Raw genomic sequence first — 15,271 nt, 5'->3', positions numbered from 1 at the left:
GCAGGCCGGGAGTTGTAGTCCTTCAGGGGCGGCTCCGATAGCTACGCCCGGCGCGGCCGCCCGCCCTCCGAACTACAGGTCCCGGCGTGCGCGGGAGACGTGGTGCGGTCGTGGGAGAGCTGGTTTCTCGAGCCCGCCCGCTCGGCTGTGGGGCTAGGCCTGGCTCCGGCCGGTGGCGGGGGGGCGGCCCGCGTCTTCCCGCTGATTCCTCGCGTCGGGGCCCACGGCGAGTCCCCTTCTCGCCCAGGGAAGGAGCTCTTATGCGGCGCTGTGCGGCGCGGCGCGGGCGGCCTCGGGAGGCCGCGCCGTGAGGCGACCCCGGGCTGTCTCGTCTGTGCCTGGCCCGCCGTGATGCGGAGGCGGGAGCGGCCTGGTGCGGTAGCAGCACAGGTCGGGAGGGCAGAGGGACAGCGGCGGCGCGACTCAGTGCGGCAGCAATGTAACGGGCATTTTTTTTTTAAACCCAAGAAGGTTTTAACAACACAGGACAATAACAATGCGCTGCAGCTTTCCACCCGCGGCCCTGAAAGGGTGCAGACAGGAGGGGCTGCTGGTCGTTACAGGTGGAGGGTCCCAGGTAGGTTAGGCTGGCGTCTTGGCCGGGAACATAACCCAGGCCTTGGTGTAAGAGAAGAATTGATTTTTGCAACGGTGTTGTCAATGGACACGAACAAAGCTGTACGTATCCCGAGCAGGCCAAGGATGAAAAGGCTGGGTAGGAAATCCTGTGTGCGCAACATGTCAGGTGAAAGGAATAGGCCAGGTACAAATACAGGCTGGAGGAGATGCCTACCAAAAGCTATGTGTGGAAAACAGTGTAGGTGATTGACCCAAGCTGCAAGCAAGGTGGCAATGTTGTCTGTTGTAGCATTAAAGCTTTTAAAGTCTTGAATTTTCACAAATGATAGGCATTTAAAAGCAGTATAACCAATTGGCCCAGGTTTTATATCCTCATAGCTTACAAAGATTAAGAATTTGTTCACATTTCATTCATAAAAGGATAGGAAAAGAAAGGAAAATTGTGTTTACAGAATAATTAAAAAGATATTTCAATGACTTGAAGAGAGAAGAAAAAAAGAATGAGAGAAAGGGAGAAGGTGAGCTGATGGCATGTTCCTTTCTAAGGCATGAGGTTGTTCATTCTTCAGTAGCTTATTCAAGTAGACAGTGTGTTATGGTAAAAGAAACGTTGACGAAAGAAGTGGAATGTTTGCCTGCTTGATCCACCTAGGACATCAGTGAATAGAAATAATGTTAATCCACTGATAATATTTCTGAATGTCTCTATGCGTAATCTTAGATGTGTTCCAGATTTTTTTAGTATTTGTTAACAGTACCTCTCCAATGATTAAATACGTATATAATTTTCCTTCCTTCCTTATGAATGAGTTCTGGTGATGCTCCATTACTATCCAGGTAGAATGAGACTGTAGGAAAACTAATAATATTTCTTCTGAAAAATTTGTGTCTAGACAGTAGGCCAAATGGCAGGCTGCCCACAGAGCACATCCGAGACTCAAAGTTAACATCTGGCAAGTTTGGTCAGCAGTTGTCTATATTAATAAAAACATAATCAGAAAGCAGAGATGAACCCAGGGTATAAAAGTAGCCCATCCACATAACCAGTATGCCCGTAGGTGGTTTGATTGGTAACTTTTCTGTGAATTACCTGCTCATCGCTCCTCCAGTATTATTTCTCCCCCTTACTAGTGCACCTTCACGACTTCCTTTGTTTCTGCTGATAGCTGCCAACTATTCACTTCATAATTCTAAACAGAAATTAAGCTGACAAGAGTTTTACAAAGTGGGAGTGAAAGGGAGCCTTACTTGAATTATACTAGTTATCAAACTGGTCTTGCAGCAACGCAAGAAAAAGCTCATTAATTCCCCTGAGATTATATATGCACACATCTGGATAAGCTTTTTGTTTGTTAGACAACCTGTGCTACCACATCTGACTGCAAATGTGGAAAATACAGCAGAGCACTGGTAGTGTCTCAAGTATAATATATTGTCTGCCTCCTGGCAAAGGCTGGTTTCATTACCTATTCCAACAAAACAAAAAAAGTGCCTGATACTGTACATTTGGGAAGTTGGTGAGCCTATGATGAATCAAGAATATAATTTGTTCTCGCTCTGGGTAAATACTAAGAGTGAGGCTTAGGCTGAATGCTTTTCTCACAGCACACTGTCTTAGCACCGTTGTTGTGTCTGCTCTTCCTAAGAGATAACTGGCAGTGGAGAGCTGTACGGAGGCAGGCTACAGGGAGTGGATGTTTTAGCGCCTGTGTGTCAATAGCATTGGTAAGTAAGGAGGTGACGGTGATTTGGTAAGGTCTCATATCTCTGTTTTTTTTCACTGAGGTCAGATACAAATCCTCTGGCCTGGGGGACAAAGGGGAGGATGCTCTGCTTGGTGACTAGCCCCCCCCTTACATCACATGAAAGCATGCGTGCCACACTGGCTAATGAGGCAAAGAGAAGGAATGAAGGTGCAGGAGAATCAGAGTCCTGCGAGCCTCCTTGTTTCCTTCCAACCCTCAGAAAATGCATTTGTTTATTTTGAATTGTGTTTCAGATTTTTTTTTTGCGATCCAGAAGACTGGAGTTACACTACCTGTAGTGATTACTGCTTGCTGGAAAGGTTCTTCTCTCAGGATGAAGGTGAGCATAAATTCGGTAAAGAAAGCTTTAATTCTATTTCTGATCTGAACTTTGGGCCAAGTTTCAGATCTGGAGGGAGAGAAGTCAGCTATGTTTGTAGGTCCAAAGATTAGATGCAAGAAATCAAGGGTTTAGAGTAACAATCAAGAGATTAGGTACTCATGGATTGGTTAATACACATTATTTATTCAGCTATGACACAAAGGTTTTCTGGCATAACTTCAAGTGGCAATATGAATACCAGAGTCTCATAGCATGTACACACAGAAGCGGGTATTAATGGATGATTAATTGTTAAATTTGGTATAGTAATACCTCTCAAGTATTTTTTTGTTTGTTTATTTCTTTTTAAAAGAGAAAAGTCACATTTAACTGGAAAGGAAACAAAATCTCTGTATTATCCAGTTAGGATTCTCCAGCCTTCTGACGAGTGCCCAGGTTAACTCATTTTGAGTCGACACAGGCGTATTTTGCCAAAACCTGTGGGGAATGCTGACTCAGGATAAGGCAAAACCCACAAGGCATTGAACTAATTGTGCAATGCTTTATGTGGAAAACTGACTTCCTGATTCCTGCATTAGCTACCAGTGCTTTGAAGCATGGTGTTTGAATGTTTGCATTGTATACTTATCATCCAGATAAAAATATTAAATGTATAAGTTGTTATGTCCGCATATTATATACATACATTCAGATTTAACTGTTGTATTCAGTTCCTCTTCTCCCTTTTTACACTGTATGATCAATCCGTTTCAAAAGGGATGATTCTCATATACACTTCTGGATTCCTTAGTGTTTGAAATGTCATCCACCAGCTCACAGGCATTCATTTCTACTGTGAACCCCTTGTTCTGAGAGATGCTGAGTAGTGGCTGTGTAGCTGGAAAACTGTGCAATGAATTTCTAGCACACTGAGCTGTTTGAGCTGACTGAAATGCAAGCTGTAAATGTATAGTGCAAGTGGCTGCAAGTCCGTAAGTTTGGGAACGTTTCTGCAGCTTTATTAATCTGAGGCTTTACAAGCAGCGTAGACCATTAATAGCATGTTTGATTGTCTCAAAATAGATGAGGTTAATACCAAGTTTACCTCTGAGGGTTTTGACATAATCCCAGGAAAATGGCTTCTGATGGAAACTGCGTTGATGAAAACTAGCCACAAAATCCAAAAATTCCAAAATCCAAAATTCGTAGAGTAGGATGAACGGTCAGTCCTAGATCAAAAGTACATTTATGTATGGGAGCCAAAGGTGTTTTCCCATGGTGGGAATATCTTGGAGTCTTGCAGGCTGGTAGACCCTGCCCTCCTTCTGCAGAAGCTTAGAGAAGGTCTGACAGAGGCCCCAAGACCCTTGGACTCGTATAACCCCACAGTGTTCAGCACATCAGGATTTCTAAAAGGAGTGCATTTTATACCACTAAAGGCCAGAGAGGGCCTCTGAAGGGGTTTTATTATACCCCTGACTTTTATTCCTGTTAAAGGCTACCTATACTTTTGACTAGCTGGCAGACTGATAATGCAGCTGGGTTGAACAAGTGTCACTTTAATTTTTACACAGTTGCAGTGTCATATATGTGGAGGTGAGCAAAAGCACAGGTACAGGGAATGAAGTATACAAACCTACCACAGAATGGGTCTGTATCTGTTACAGGACATTAAACATGCTAAGCTACAGAAGTATACTTGAAAGTCCGGTTCGTTTAGGTTAACACCAAAACATGGTTTTGCCAGGTGCTTACAGCCAATGCAGATTCAGTTCCTGGGGTGTGCAATACAGTGTACGGTGGCATTTCAGAGTTTGCCAGTGTATAGAAGGGTCGTAGCATTGCAGAAGGTTTATTCACTTAGGTAGAACATGTCAGAAGAGACCCAAATGGGAAGTTTTTCTATGCTGCCTCGGATAACAAGGTTAAGAAAAAAAGTGACAATTTAAATAAATCAGATGTTTTTACTGAAGATTATGCTGTCATTTTCTCCAATTATTCTTGACATTTCACCCTTTCGTATTGTGATCCGAGTTAATAATGGAAGAAAAACCATCTCTTGTTGCCGTGTTTATTCTTTGTTCTCAAGGAGATAAGCTGTTTGTAAAGATAAGTTATTTGTTATTTAAATCACTTTTACTGAAGTTGTTTGTTTCCTTGTTTGGGTTTCTAAAAATATTGCAACAATTGCGATGCATCTTTGAGATGTCTATTCAATTCCCTATGATTTGTACTGGAATTCATTCCTAAATGGGCACAGGTGTTGATAGCTATAACATGCTAGAATGAGTCAAAACCAATATATGCTCAATAAAGGAAAGATGAAAGAAAATGCACTGAAAACAGCTCTTTTAAGATGTGATAAATTGGCACTTCAGTTCACTACTTAATTAGGTATATAGCACTGAAGATGTGTCTGGAGCAGCTACGTATTTTAAAGCAGCTGAACATGTTAGAACATAACTTCAGTCACTGCTAATATTTTCAAGATCATAAACATTATTTTTAAAATTAGCAATACTATTCAGGATACAATCAACTTCTGTTTGCAAGCTGATCCGTAGTGCCCTGAGGCAACACTTTGCTATACTCTTATAAAAAATAAGTTGACTAATAGTCTATGAAAATTACTTGCTCGCTTTCTCATGTTGCGCAGAAATTTAATGCTAGAATATGACATAGGAATTCGGACGTTGCGAACCCAGAAGTCCGTTAAAGCATTTCTTTTGCGCTTTTACCATGAGCGGACAATTTGTTCCCTATTCCTCACACAGCGCGCTCCGTAGGCAGCATCTTTTGAAGCCCCATCCTGACCTTTGGCCGCTTCGCTGAGGGGAACGGAAGGCCAGCCGGCGAACAGGTGAGTATTACGGCTAGCGATTCCCAGGCGCCGGTGCCCTTCCGCTGGAGCGTGGGCTGTTGTGCCTTGCGCCTTTCTGCCAGAAGGCAGGAGGTGGTGGGATAGGGCCGGTGGGTACCTACCAAGCGAGGCAGGCGGCTGGCGTTTGTTCTCCCGAGGAGCTCTCAGGAGAACCGAGAACTTGATGCTGTCAAGGACGAGGCTTACTGTGCGCTGAGCACACACCGGCCGTACGGGGCCGCGTCGGCCTCTGAGGTTCTGCATTGTCTGCAGGGGAATTGCCTTTACGTTAGCCTGTCTTGCCGTCGTGGTTTACACGTACACTCGCAGGCGTAAGAGTGGCCGTACTGCCAGCGTGCAGATAGGCTGTGACTCCGGCCAGGAACAGCTGCCCCGAATATTTGATGGTCCACGCTTTTAAAGATAAACAACACAAGCCAGAAGTCATTGACAAACGCAACTTCAGCTGCCGCAGCCCCTCAGTGCCGGCCCGGCTGGCCGGAAAGCTGCTGCGCCGGGCACAGCCGCGGTGCCACTGGTGACACGCCAGCTCTCTGGGAAACCCGAGTGCGTGGGTACGAGCGGCGAGGCACCACCAACGGCACCAGCGTGGCACCGGGGCTCTGCCCAGCGCCGAGCTGTGCCGAGCGGAGCCCGGCGCTGCCTCCTCTGCTCGCTGCCCGGGGGCCGCCTCGCAGCCTGCGACTCGGTCTGGGGGGCTCGGGGAGGAAGAGGAAGTGGGGTCCCCGCCAGCGCGGCTCGCCCGGCAGCGGCCGAGCCCCGGCCCCTCCGAAGGCCCGCGGCCGTGGCCCCGGGGGGGCGGCTGGACTCCGTTTCCCAGCACGCCCCGCGCCTCCGCCGCAGAGGCCGGGCCGGGAAGATGGCGGCGGCCCTGTCGCCCTTGGTTACTGCGCGCTGCCTGCTGCGGGCTTCGGCGCGCCGCGCCGCCCACCTGCTGCCGGCGCGGGCCACCGGCCTGCGGAGAGGTCAGTACCGCCGCGGGAGGGGCCCGCCGGCCCCGCGCCCTGCCCGCAGCCGGACGAAGGGAGGGCGAGCGATCCGCGGCCGGGGCACCGGGCAGGGAGGCAGGCAGTGCACCGCGGAGCGCCCGCGGGTTCCCCCTCCGGCGGAGGGGGGGGACGGGCCGAAGGGAGGGGGCTCGCCGGTGCCGTGCTCTGTCCGCGTCCTCACGGTCCCCCGCCTGGGCAGGCCGGGCCGGCCCGGTCTGTGCGCGGATCCAGCCCCGGAGGGGCCCCGCGGCCGGGGGCCGGCGCCGAGAGTCGGCCCCCCGGGAGCGGCGGGGGATCCGCGGGCGGCCGTGCGGTTTCTCGGGTTAATGATGCCGCTTTCCCCCTGGTAAACAGGGCTGCGGTTCGCTGCGGCGCAGCGGGAGCGGTACCGCCTGCCGAGGCTGCCCCCGGGCTGTGGGCCGTCTCGGGGACTCTGTCTCCGCAGGGATCCTCCGGTGCGTGGAGCTGAGCTCCGGCAGCCTCACCTAAGGAGCCTGGGCCCTACACAGGTTGCTGGGCAACCAGGTGTGGTTAACGTGAGGGTTAGGTTAGAAGCGGAGGTCTCTTTGCTTTAGCGAGAGCTGTTCTTCCTCCGACGGTCGGAGCGTGGGGCTTCGGGTGGGTCCCAGAGGTCTGAAGGGCAGCCGGCAGACCTGGGGGGGTTGGGAAATGTTCGCAGGCACACATTATGTTGCGATTGTGCAGTATTTATCCGTCCTAAGGAAAATAGGCAAGCACTGCAGTTAGTGCTATAGCTGTATGTGTTTTATTTCATACTGGTCTAACACTTCGTGTAGATTGTTTTTTATAACCAAGAGATTACCATTTTAAAAAAGTCAGCAGAGCAAGTCCAGTGGCTTTAGGTATATTCTTTCAGTTTCCATGTTAAAGGGAAGGTACTCCTTGTTGGAGGACATCTGCAGGGGTGGGCAGCCATCACTGGATTGATTTATAATCTTGTTTTTATGGTCACTGGTTTGTAGTCGTTTATTTGTTCTTGTGATTTGCTTTCCACACTTTTGTACCTCTTCCTTGATGAAAAGACTTCACAAGTAGTATTTGTGTAAAGTTGCAATTTCACTGATAAACTCCTATTTTTCTACTTTCGTCTGTAGAAATTGCCAATTTTTAAGTGGGGTGTGCGTGAAAATAGTACAAGCAATCTTATTTCAGAATAATGTCACGGACACATATGCAAAAGAAGTAGAATTCTAGTTCCAACTCGTATGTTTCTCTAGATGAAATACTGCTTCACATCCTGCCCGACAGAATGGGCTGTGAGAAGGCTAAGTAGGGGTTCAGTGATTCATCTCGGGTCATAGAGTGAGACAAAGATGGGAGGACAGTCCCAGTCCATGCTCTTGTAGCTTAGCTGCAAACTGCCTCATCTGATTTGAACTGCTTGTTTCAGAGAACATTAGTACTATCTACAGGTACTAACATGCAAAAAAATTGTCTTTTCTGATCTTTTGCTACCTTCGCTCCTATTCTACTGCAGGGAGATAACCCCTTTGGAGCTACATGACTGTACCGTTGCCCTTCCCCATCACTGTGGTATCATCTAAGAAGGAAAGATTTTGCAGTAGTTCTGTTATCAGCTTAATTATGAGTTTAGCGAGGTCTCCAATACCATCATCTGCATGTTCATAAAAGTGCCTCTGACTTCAAAGTCTTTGTATTCTGTCCTGGTGGCTGTATTTCATAGGCAATTTTAGCAGCTTTACATTAAGGATTTGAAGCAGTTTGGCTTCATTGTGACCCAAACTAATGTTCTGAAGTTGAGCTGAGATTGTTGAAAACAGGACAGTTTTTAAAAGTTGCTTTCTATTACCTTTTTTTGTTCCCTTTTGTCCCCCCCATACAAATTCCAGTGTTTGTGAAGAACTCTCAAGGCAGAATTCTGTCTGCGGAGCGGTAATGAAACAGATGTGATTCCTCTATGTTGCCTTAACACTGGTTTAGCAGAAGCTGTTCCAGCTGCTTGTGACTGTCAGCAAAGGTGGCAGTTGGGGTGACTTTGGGATCCATAACTTTGGTGCAGTTGTAACCTCCATGAGCTTGGTTTAGATACAGTTCTTAAATAACTATTAGTTGGAAGTATTTTTGGTCTTTAAGACAAACTAATTAACCGTTACAACACAGTGTCATAGGAAATGGTTAATTCTCCATCTGTTATGTTTTCAGAATATATTTTCTTCAAAATACGCTGTAATGAAGCACAATTCTTGAGCATAGTTCAGGATAAATTAGATAAATTTACCTTCCCTTATACTTTGAAAGGTCAACATTGTCTTCCAGCCTGAATCTCCATGAATGAAAACTTTGTCTGATCATTCCCACGAGGGAGTGGTTTGAAGCATACCTATAGCACAAGGGTTAAAGGTGATTTTTTTTTTTTCATCGTCAGTCCCCAGAAGTGCTGATTTCAGCTTTGTTTCCAGAATTAGTAATACGCATTTTCACATGTCCTGTATGTGAGTGACCCTCTAGTGAGGTGAATATTGTAGTGTGAAGCATGACTTACCTTTTGCAATAAAAAGAGTTCAGTTCCATTTGTTTGATTTTTGCTTCTTTAGCTGGATATTCTCTATCTGTCATGGGTTTTCTTTTTCATCTCATTCAAGGTCTACAATTCTAATCCTGTGTTTAAAAGATGTTTAGTCTGAGGGCGATAAGAGATGCTGCAGACCAAATTCAAATTAATCTGTGGAAATATAATACTTTTTCTCTCCCAGAAGTGAATAATCTTCTTAAATTCACATGAAGTCTTTTTGCGTTACTTGAAAACTTGCAGTTTAAAGGTGTCAGTTTCTGCAGTCATGGAAAGATAGCAAAGATGAAATTCATGTCAGGGAAGCCCAGGTTCTTTTCCTAGGCTCGGGGTAGGGCGAGACAAGGACCTGCTAAGATTTTTGTCGTGGGAATTATTATCTTCTGGCAGATTTTAGACATCACAGTTAAAAACCTTAAAATGAAATCAAACTACTAGGAAAAAAAAAGGGTTACCAGGATGAGTGGTGTTTACTCTGTTACCCTTCTGTGCTCACAGCCTCCTGGCTGCTGTCAAGATCAGTTTTTGATATGCCACAACCTAGCTTCCATTTCAGATTGTCTTCTGACATAAAAAACTAGTGCCTGCCTCAGCAGTGACTGCTGCTTTCATAAGCAGTGTCATTGAAACTCGCATGCTTTTTTCCTGTGTCATCTCAGACATCAGTTCTAAGTGGCAGTAGAAAAACTCCACAACATACTGATTAGTTTTTCAATTTACTGCTCTTCCAGAGCAGAAGGTCCCTGAAGTTAAGAACACTTTTTATATTTTTATGTAGGCGCTTACCTTTGCAGTGGTAAATTAATGCCAGTTTACTGAAGATGTCTTAAGTTCCCCACTTCAAAGGAAATTTTTATAATTTCAGATTGGTATTTTCATTAGACCTTTATACACTAATAAGTGTTTTTTGGCATTGGTGAGTTTTTCCCCTCGGATTTCTCCAAGGCAGGACCTTTTTGTATGTATCACAGTAGATTTTCACTGCAGCTTGGTCTGTGATCATTGGATAGGCAAGCAGAAAGGCAAACACAAGCAGCTAATTTTATGGCTTGAAATAAAGTGAGTTTACACTTAAATATGTATGTTTTAGGAACAAGAATTTAATAAAAAGTTGCAACTTGGTGCCAACTCTTAAAGAAGCAGGGAATGTCAGGCCAAATGTGGTAACATCCTGTCACTATCCTGTACCGTGAAGGTGGGAAAGGTAGGTTATGGATAAATGAATGTCTGTATTTTTACCTTGTTTTACATAAAACTAAGGGAATAATGAATTGATGCTACATTTTTCTGTAGTCATATCTAGAACACTCCATAGCGATAGAAACTGCTTTTTCTGTGTGTGACACAAAGATTTCAGAAGGGAGCTAATAAAAATCGAGTAACAGTTTATGTAATAGAAAAATCAGATAATGAAACAGGAATAGATAAACGAAACCCTTTTGCAATATGGAGGAGAAGGCTGTAGGACTATGATTAATGTGCTGAATCGTAGGTGATTCCTATTGGAACGGTAGTTTCCTTGATGTAAAATTATGTAAGGTAATTGCCTTGTATTCCTCTGCTATGTATTAACATTTCTAAAGTTTCCTTTTTTTTATCAGTTCAGGAATAGATTAGTATAGAAGCATAGTTGTGTGAATGGTTTTGCAATGCATCACACAAAATGCAGGTTAGAATGGAAGACCCATGTTTTTATCTGTTTCGTAGGATAGTTTATCACTTGAATAGCTGTCTTCTGTTGACAGCTCTAAAACCCCTACACACTTTTTAAGAGCATATGCTTTTTTTTTTTTTTTAGTTTAGCAGCTGCAAGTTGGAGTTTATCACTTAACCAGCAACTGGGTGTCTCCTGGTAGTGTATTATAGTGTACCCCCATCATATTTAAATCCCAGCATTCAATATTATTTTAGGAGAACAGTGAGTAATTTGTTCCATGACACCCTCTGTCATCGCTTGCGCATACTCTCCATCTCTGTCATCTGTAAATAACAAAGTATTTTCTTCCACTCCTGGGAGGATTAGCTGTAAGTAGACGTAATCTGAGACAAAAAACGTGCTTCTGAGCAGTCCTACTGCTGTGCTTTGTCCATGGCTAGGACAGTCATGAGCCGCAAACCCTTTCTTATCCCTATATCAGCCTTTTTTTTTTCTCCTCCAATCTTGTGGTAAGCAGTATGAACTGGTGGCTTTATTGGTGTAATGGGACACTGGCTGTCCCTCACAATGGAGCTTCTTGGAGCTGTCAAGCTCTGCCTGTGGCGAAGGCACAGATAGTTTAGAGGTGCGGATCACAGGACTGAAGTTGACTTTATTTGGGAGTGGAATGGTTGAAAAACAAGATGAAAAAACTTTGAGCAATTATCTGTGCTTTTACCCCTTCCCTTTGGAGGTGGGTAAGGTATTGCTGACCTGTTCCTGACAGATTTTTGTCAAATTTGTTTTCAAAATTCATTCCCTGTCAATGAAGGTTTACAACTTCTAGACTATTCATTGATTTCACTGTCTTAATTGCAGTTATTAAGGTAACTGTATAAATACAGTTTATTTCCTGTTCTCAGTACCCTGTCTGTGTCTGGAGATGGCTGTGTGCTTTTCTTTAGTCTCTCTAAAGGTTTTACTCAAGTTCTTGCAATAACAGACTTTGAACTCAATTCTCTTTATATGATCACTTTAGCTGGGGATGAGCTAATTACTTTGAATTCACAGCAGTAACTCACTTCCTTCAGGGCAGGAGGATTTGATGTAATTATTGGCTGCAGATGTAAACAGTGACTGTCTTGCTTCGGAGACACCAAGGTGTTACTTGCAATAAATAAACATAATTTGATCTAACTGTTCAGTTTTATCCTTCTCTTGTATAACTATATGCATTTTATGTTTCTGATAACATTTGAAAACTCTTCTTGTGCCTCTTACACCTTCTCTGTGGGTTGTGACCCATGGTTTAACAAATAGTCCTTTAAATCATCATCATCTTTCCCATTTAGTTCATACCTGTCATGAAATATGATGTGAAAATTGAAAAGTGTGTTTCAGGGCAGACTATACCAGTGTTGAATACAACAGCTTTTTTTTCATGTGTGCTTATATAGCCCATCATATATATGCATCACAGTACTTGCATTTTTTAATTTAATTTCTTTTTCCTCTAATAGTGTTATGATGGTGTCTCACTGTCCATTTGTGATCCATTGTGGATCCTTTTCTGCAGAGCTGCTCTTCAGCTGGTCATTCTCCATCTCTTCAGGTCTTTATTTCCCCTAAGCACCATACTTTGTCCCTGTCCATTTTGCATCCTGTTTGTATTAGATTCTTTGTCCAGTTTGTCAGAATTGCCTTGCCTTCCAGGCTGTTCACAGCCCCCTTCTGGTTTGCTGGTTACCTGTGTTTCCACTCCATGTACTTCATTTTGCTATATACAGACCAAGAATGGAAATTCTGGATTGCACCAAGCTGAGATTCTGAGCCCTTTCTGAAACTCTACTGCAGGCATGCACCTAGTTTAACTGAAGTAATTCTTTATTACATGTAGTTTTTCTAGCTGTTTTTGTACCGGCTCAGAAATGATTTCATTTGCAACTTACTTTCCCACTTCATATATGAGAATGCTATGTGACCCCATGACAAAAGTGTTACTGCAATTAAGATGTTTTTCCTCTACCCACCAAGCATGTTACCTGATCAGGAAAACTTGTTGATGTCATGCTGTTCCTGAGGAGCTGGTGTTGCCTTTTGTTTGCTATGTTGTTAACTTGTTAAGTGCTTTATTTAAAAAAAAATCTGCTTGTACCTGCCAATATTTTTGAGTGTTTTGAAGTTGTGTTGACTGACCTAAGAATTTCTGAATTTGCCTTTCTCTCCTTTTTAAAGACAGAAATTGTTCCATTTTCCTAGTGTTTTGGAACCTCACCTGCCTTCAGTGAGGCCTCAGAGAAAGCTGTCAGAGGCCATCGCGTTGCTTAAGAAACTTAGCTAAAGCATCTAGAGATTAATTTCCTTAGATCTGACAATGTGTGAAATATTTAACTGTGTAGTCTGTGATAGTGTTTTTCCTACTCAAATCTACTTCTTTTATCATTGCTACAAATCGTGTTACTCATGATTATACTTAACCTTTTAAATGACAATGGAACCAAAGAAGATATTAAACACCTTTTCAGTGTATTCCATTGTTAAGTATCCGATCTTACTGATTTAGCAAGACTTCTTTGTAATCCTGTATGTTCTTCCCTTTCCTGGTTATATCTCTGTTTATGTCTAGTAATTTTGACTTTTTAAAAAAAAAAAACCCACCAGAATTTCTGCTTGGGAACAGCCCTGTCTCGTCTAGGCAGAGGGTAATGGCAGCAGAGCAGGCTGTGGCATTGTAGGGCTTCACAGCTATTGCCTTTCTTACTGTGGTCTTTGACTCTTTCAGCTTGCTTACAGAACTCCTGTTTTGGTCTCCTGTTTGCTGGCTTTTAAATTCTTTCTGTCTAGTTCAGCCCACCTCTCCAAAGAAATCATCTATTCAGAGAAATGCACTTTGATGGAGTTTTTAAATGGTTTTGCCCCAATTTGAAAAGAAAAAACAGAAGGTCAAAACGTCCCTTGCAACAGCTCATCCAAATCTTACTGACTCTCCAGCTGGACTTTTTAGTGTGTGTGTTTGTTAATAATAAAAAAAAGTCTTAAAACGTACTGCTAAAGGTGTTTACTGCTGAAGTTAGAAGTTAATGTAGTGAAAAATGGGGTAACATACTCTAGTGGTTGTCTAGGTAGTTAATATACATGTCTTTGCATAAACTGTTAATAAAGTGTTGTTTATGAATATAAGAGAATGCTTTTCAGAACAGCTCTGTTAATAATTTACTTTTCATTTTACAGCATACACAGCTCAGGCAGATGAGAAGACAATCCCTGGTACTCCTACAGATGCTAATGCCAGAGCCTTGTTGGTTTGCAGTGGACCTTTAGAACACTATGACTTTCTGATTAAGCAAGAAGAGCTGAGGAATGATGAGCAACAAAGAAGAGTAGTGCAGCACCTGCAGAAGTTGCACGAGAGCCTTAAAGGCTACACCATCAGTTCAAAAAATCTCCTCTCAAAGGTGAGGTTTATAATGATATTTTTTTGCATTTATATTTGCTCATAAGAATGTGTTTAAAATATATAAATTTCTATCATTAGCATGAGTTTTACTTTTGCAGCTGGGTCTTTGCAGATAGATCATTGTGTTTGGATCTCTGTTCTATCTTTTTTGGTTTGTGAAATTCCAGTGGCACTCTAGAAGCAACCAAATTAAATATTATTGAAATAATTCTGTAAGAAAATCTGATATAATTTTGGTTGTGTCCACTGCCTGTCTTTCCCAAAATGTCATTTGGCTATAGGAGAGAGGGGCCTAGAGCAGGTTTTAACTCTGAAGCACTGGTATAAAACACATGTGTTTGTGTTACACATACTGAACACTGATGTTTTGTATTCTAACAGATCTTCCATGAAGATAAGTGAAATTAGCCAGCAGAGTCTAAATAATCCAAGCTAAATCATTTAGCTTTACAAAACTTTGTAAGATAGATCAGACATGACTTTTGGAAAAAAAAAAAAAAAAAAAGTCCATTCTTTCCAGTGATGTTAGTCTTCAGCTGAAGTAAGGAAAGAAGGCAGAGATGTGATCTGCGCCCCAGTTATGTTTTGGGGGGCTTTACAGCTCCTTTTCAAAGTATTAACAAAAATTCGGACATATCACTGTTGCACAGTGCCTTAGCAACCTTAGAGCCTTAGCATCAGTAATGCTAATAGGCTGCAGTTGTAGCTCTGTAACTTTTCCCCTGAAGCTGTTGACACAGTGTTTTCCAGAGCCTCTGTAGCAGTATTTTTCATGCCATGTTCTTATGCTGTTATTCTCAGATTGTTGTTCTTGTGGCCTTGCACCTGCAAATCTTGATAGTGTTGTTATGGCAGGTTCTTGTGGGAAGCAGCTAGAACCAGTGTGAGAATCCCCCCTCAGCTTTCCTTGCCTCTTGTTTTGTAGGTTTGAGTTTATATCCCAGAAGACCAAACATAGTGCCCAGCAAAGTAGATAATAGTAATTTAAATACTTGGCAAACATTAGGCAATCATAGATGTGCACAGAAGCTGAACAACCAGTGAATATGCTTTATTTGCACCTGAGTAACATACTCCAGTCAGCACAAATAGTCATAAACATGCTGCGGGG

General features: G+C 43.4%; 1 protein-coding gene across 2 annotated transcripts in view; it reads left to right on the top strand.

Annotated features, from left to right (window-relative positions):
- Nucleotides 1-6,382: 6,382 nt before the first annotated feature.
- Nucleotides 6,383-15,271, top strand: part of AFG1L (AFG1 like ATPase) — a 78,159-nt gene continuing 69,270 nt past the window's right edge. For both annotated transcript variants that reach the window (XM_075414268.1, XM_075414267.1), the window contains exons 1-2: nucleotides 6,383-6,492; nucleotides 13,935-14,158. In XM_075414268.1, coding sequence (XP_075270383.1) covers nucleotides 6,387-6,492; nucleotides 13,935-14,158 — 330 coding nt within the window. In that variant the 5' untranslated portion in view covers nucleotides 6,383-6,386. The remainder of the gene's footprint in view (nucleotides 6,493-13,934; nucleotides 14,159-15,271) is intronic.

The sequence above is a fragment of the Opisthocomus hoazin genome, chromosome 2 (genome assembly GCF_030867145.1).
Source record: "Opisthocomus hoazin isolate bOpiHoa1 chromosome 2, bOpiHoa1.hap1, whole genome shotgun sequence".
NCBI lineage: Eukaryota > Metazoa > Chordata > Aves > Opisthocomiformes > Opisthocomidae > Opisthocomus > Opisthocomus hoazin.
Note: the sequence above shows the minus strand (reverse complement) of the source record. Positions and strands in the feature narration are given on the sequence as shown.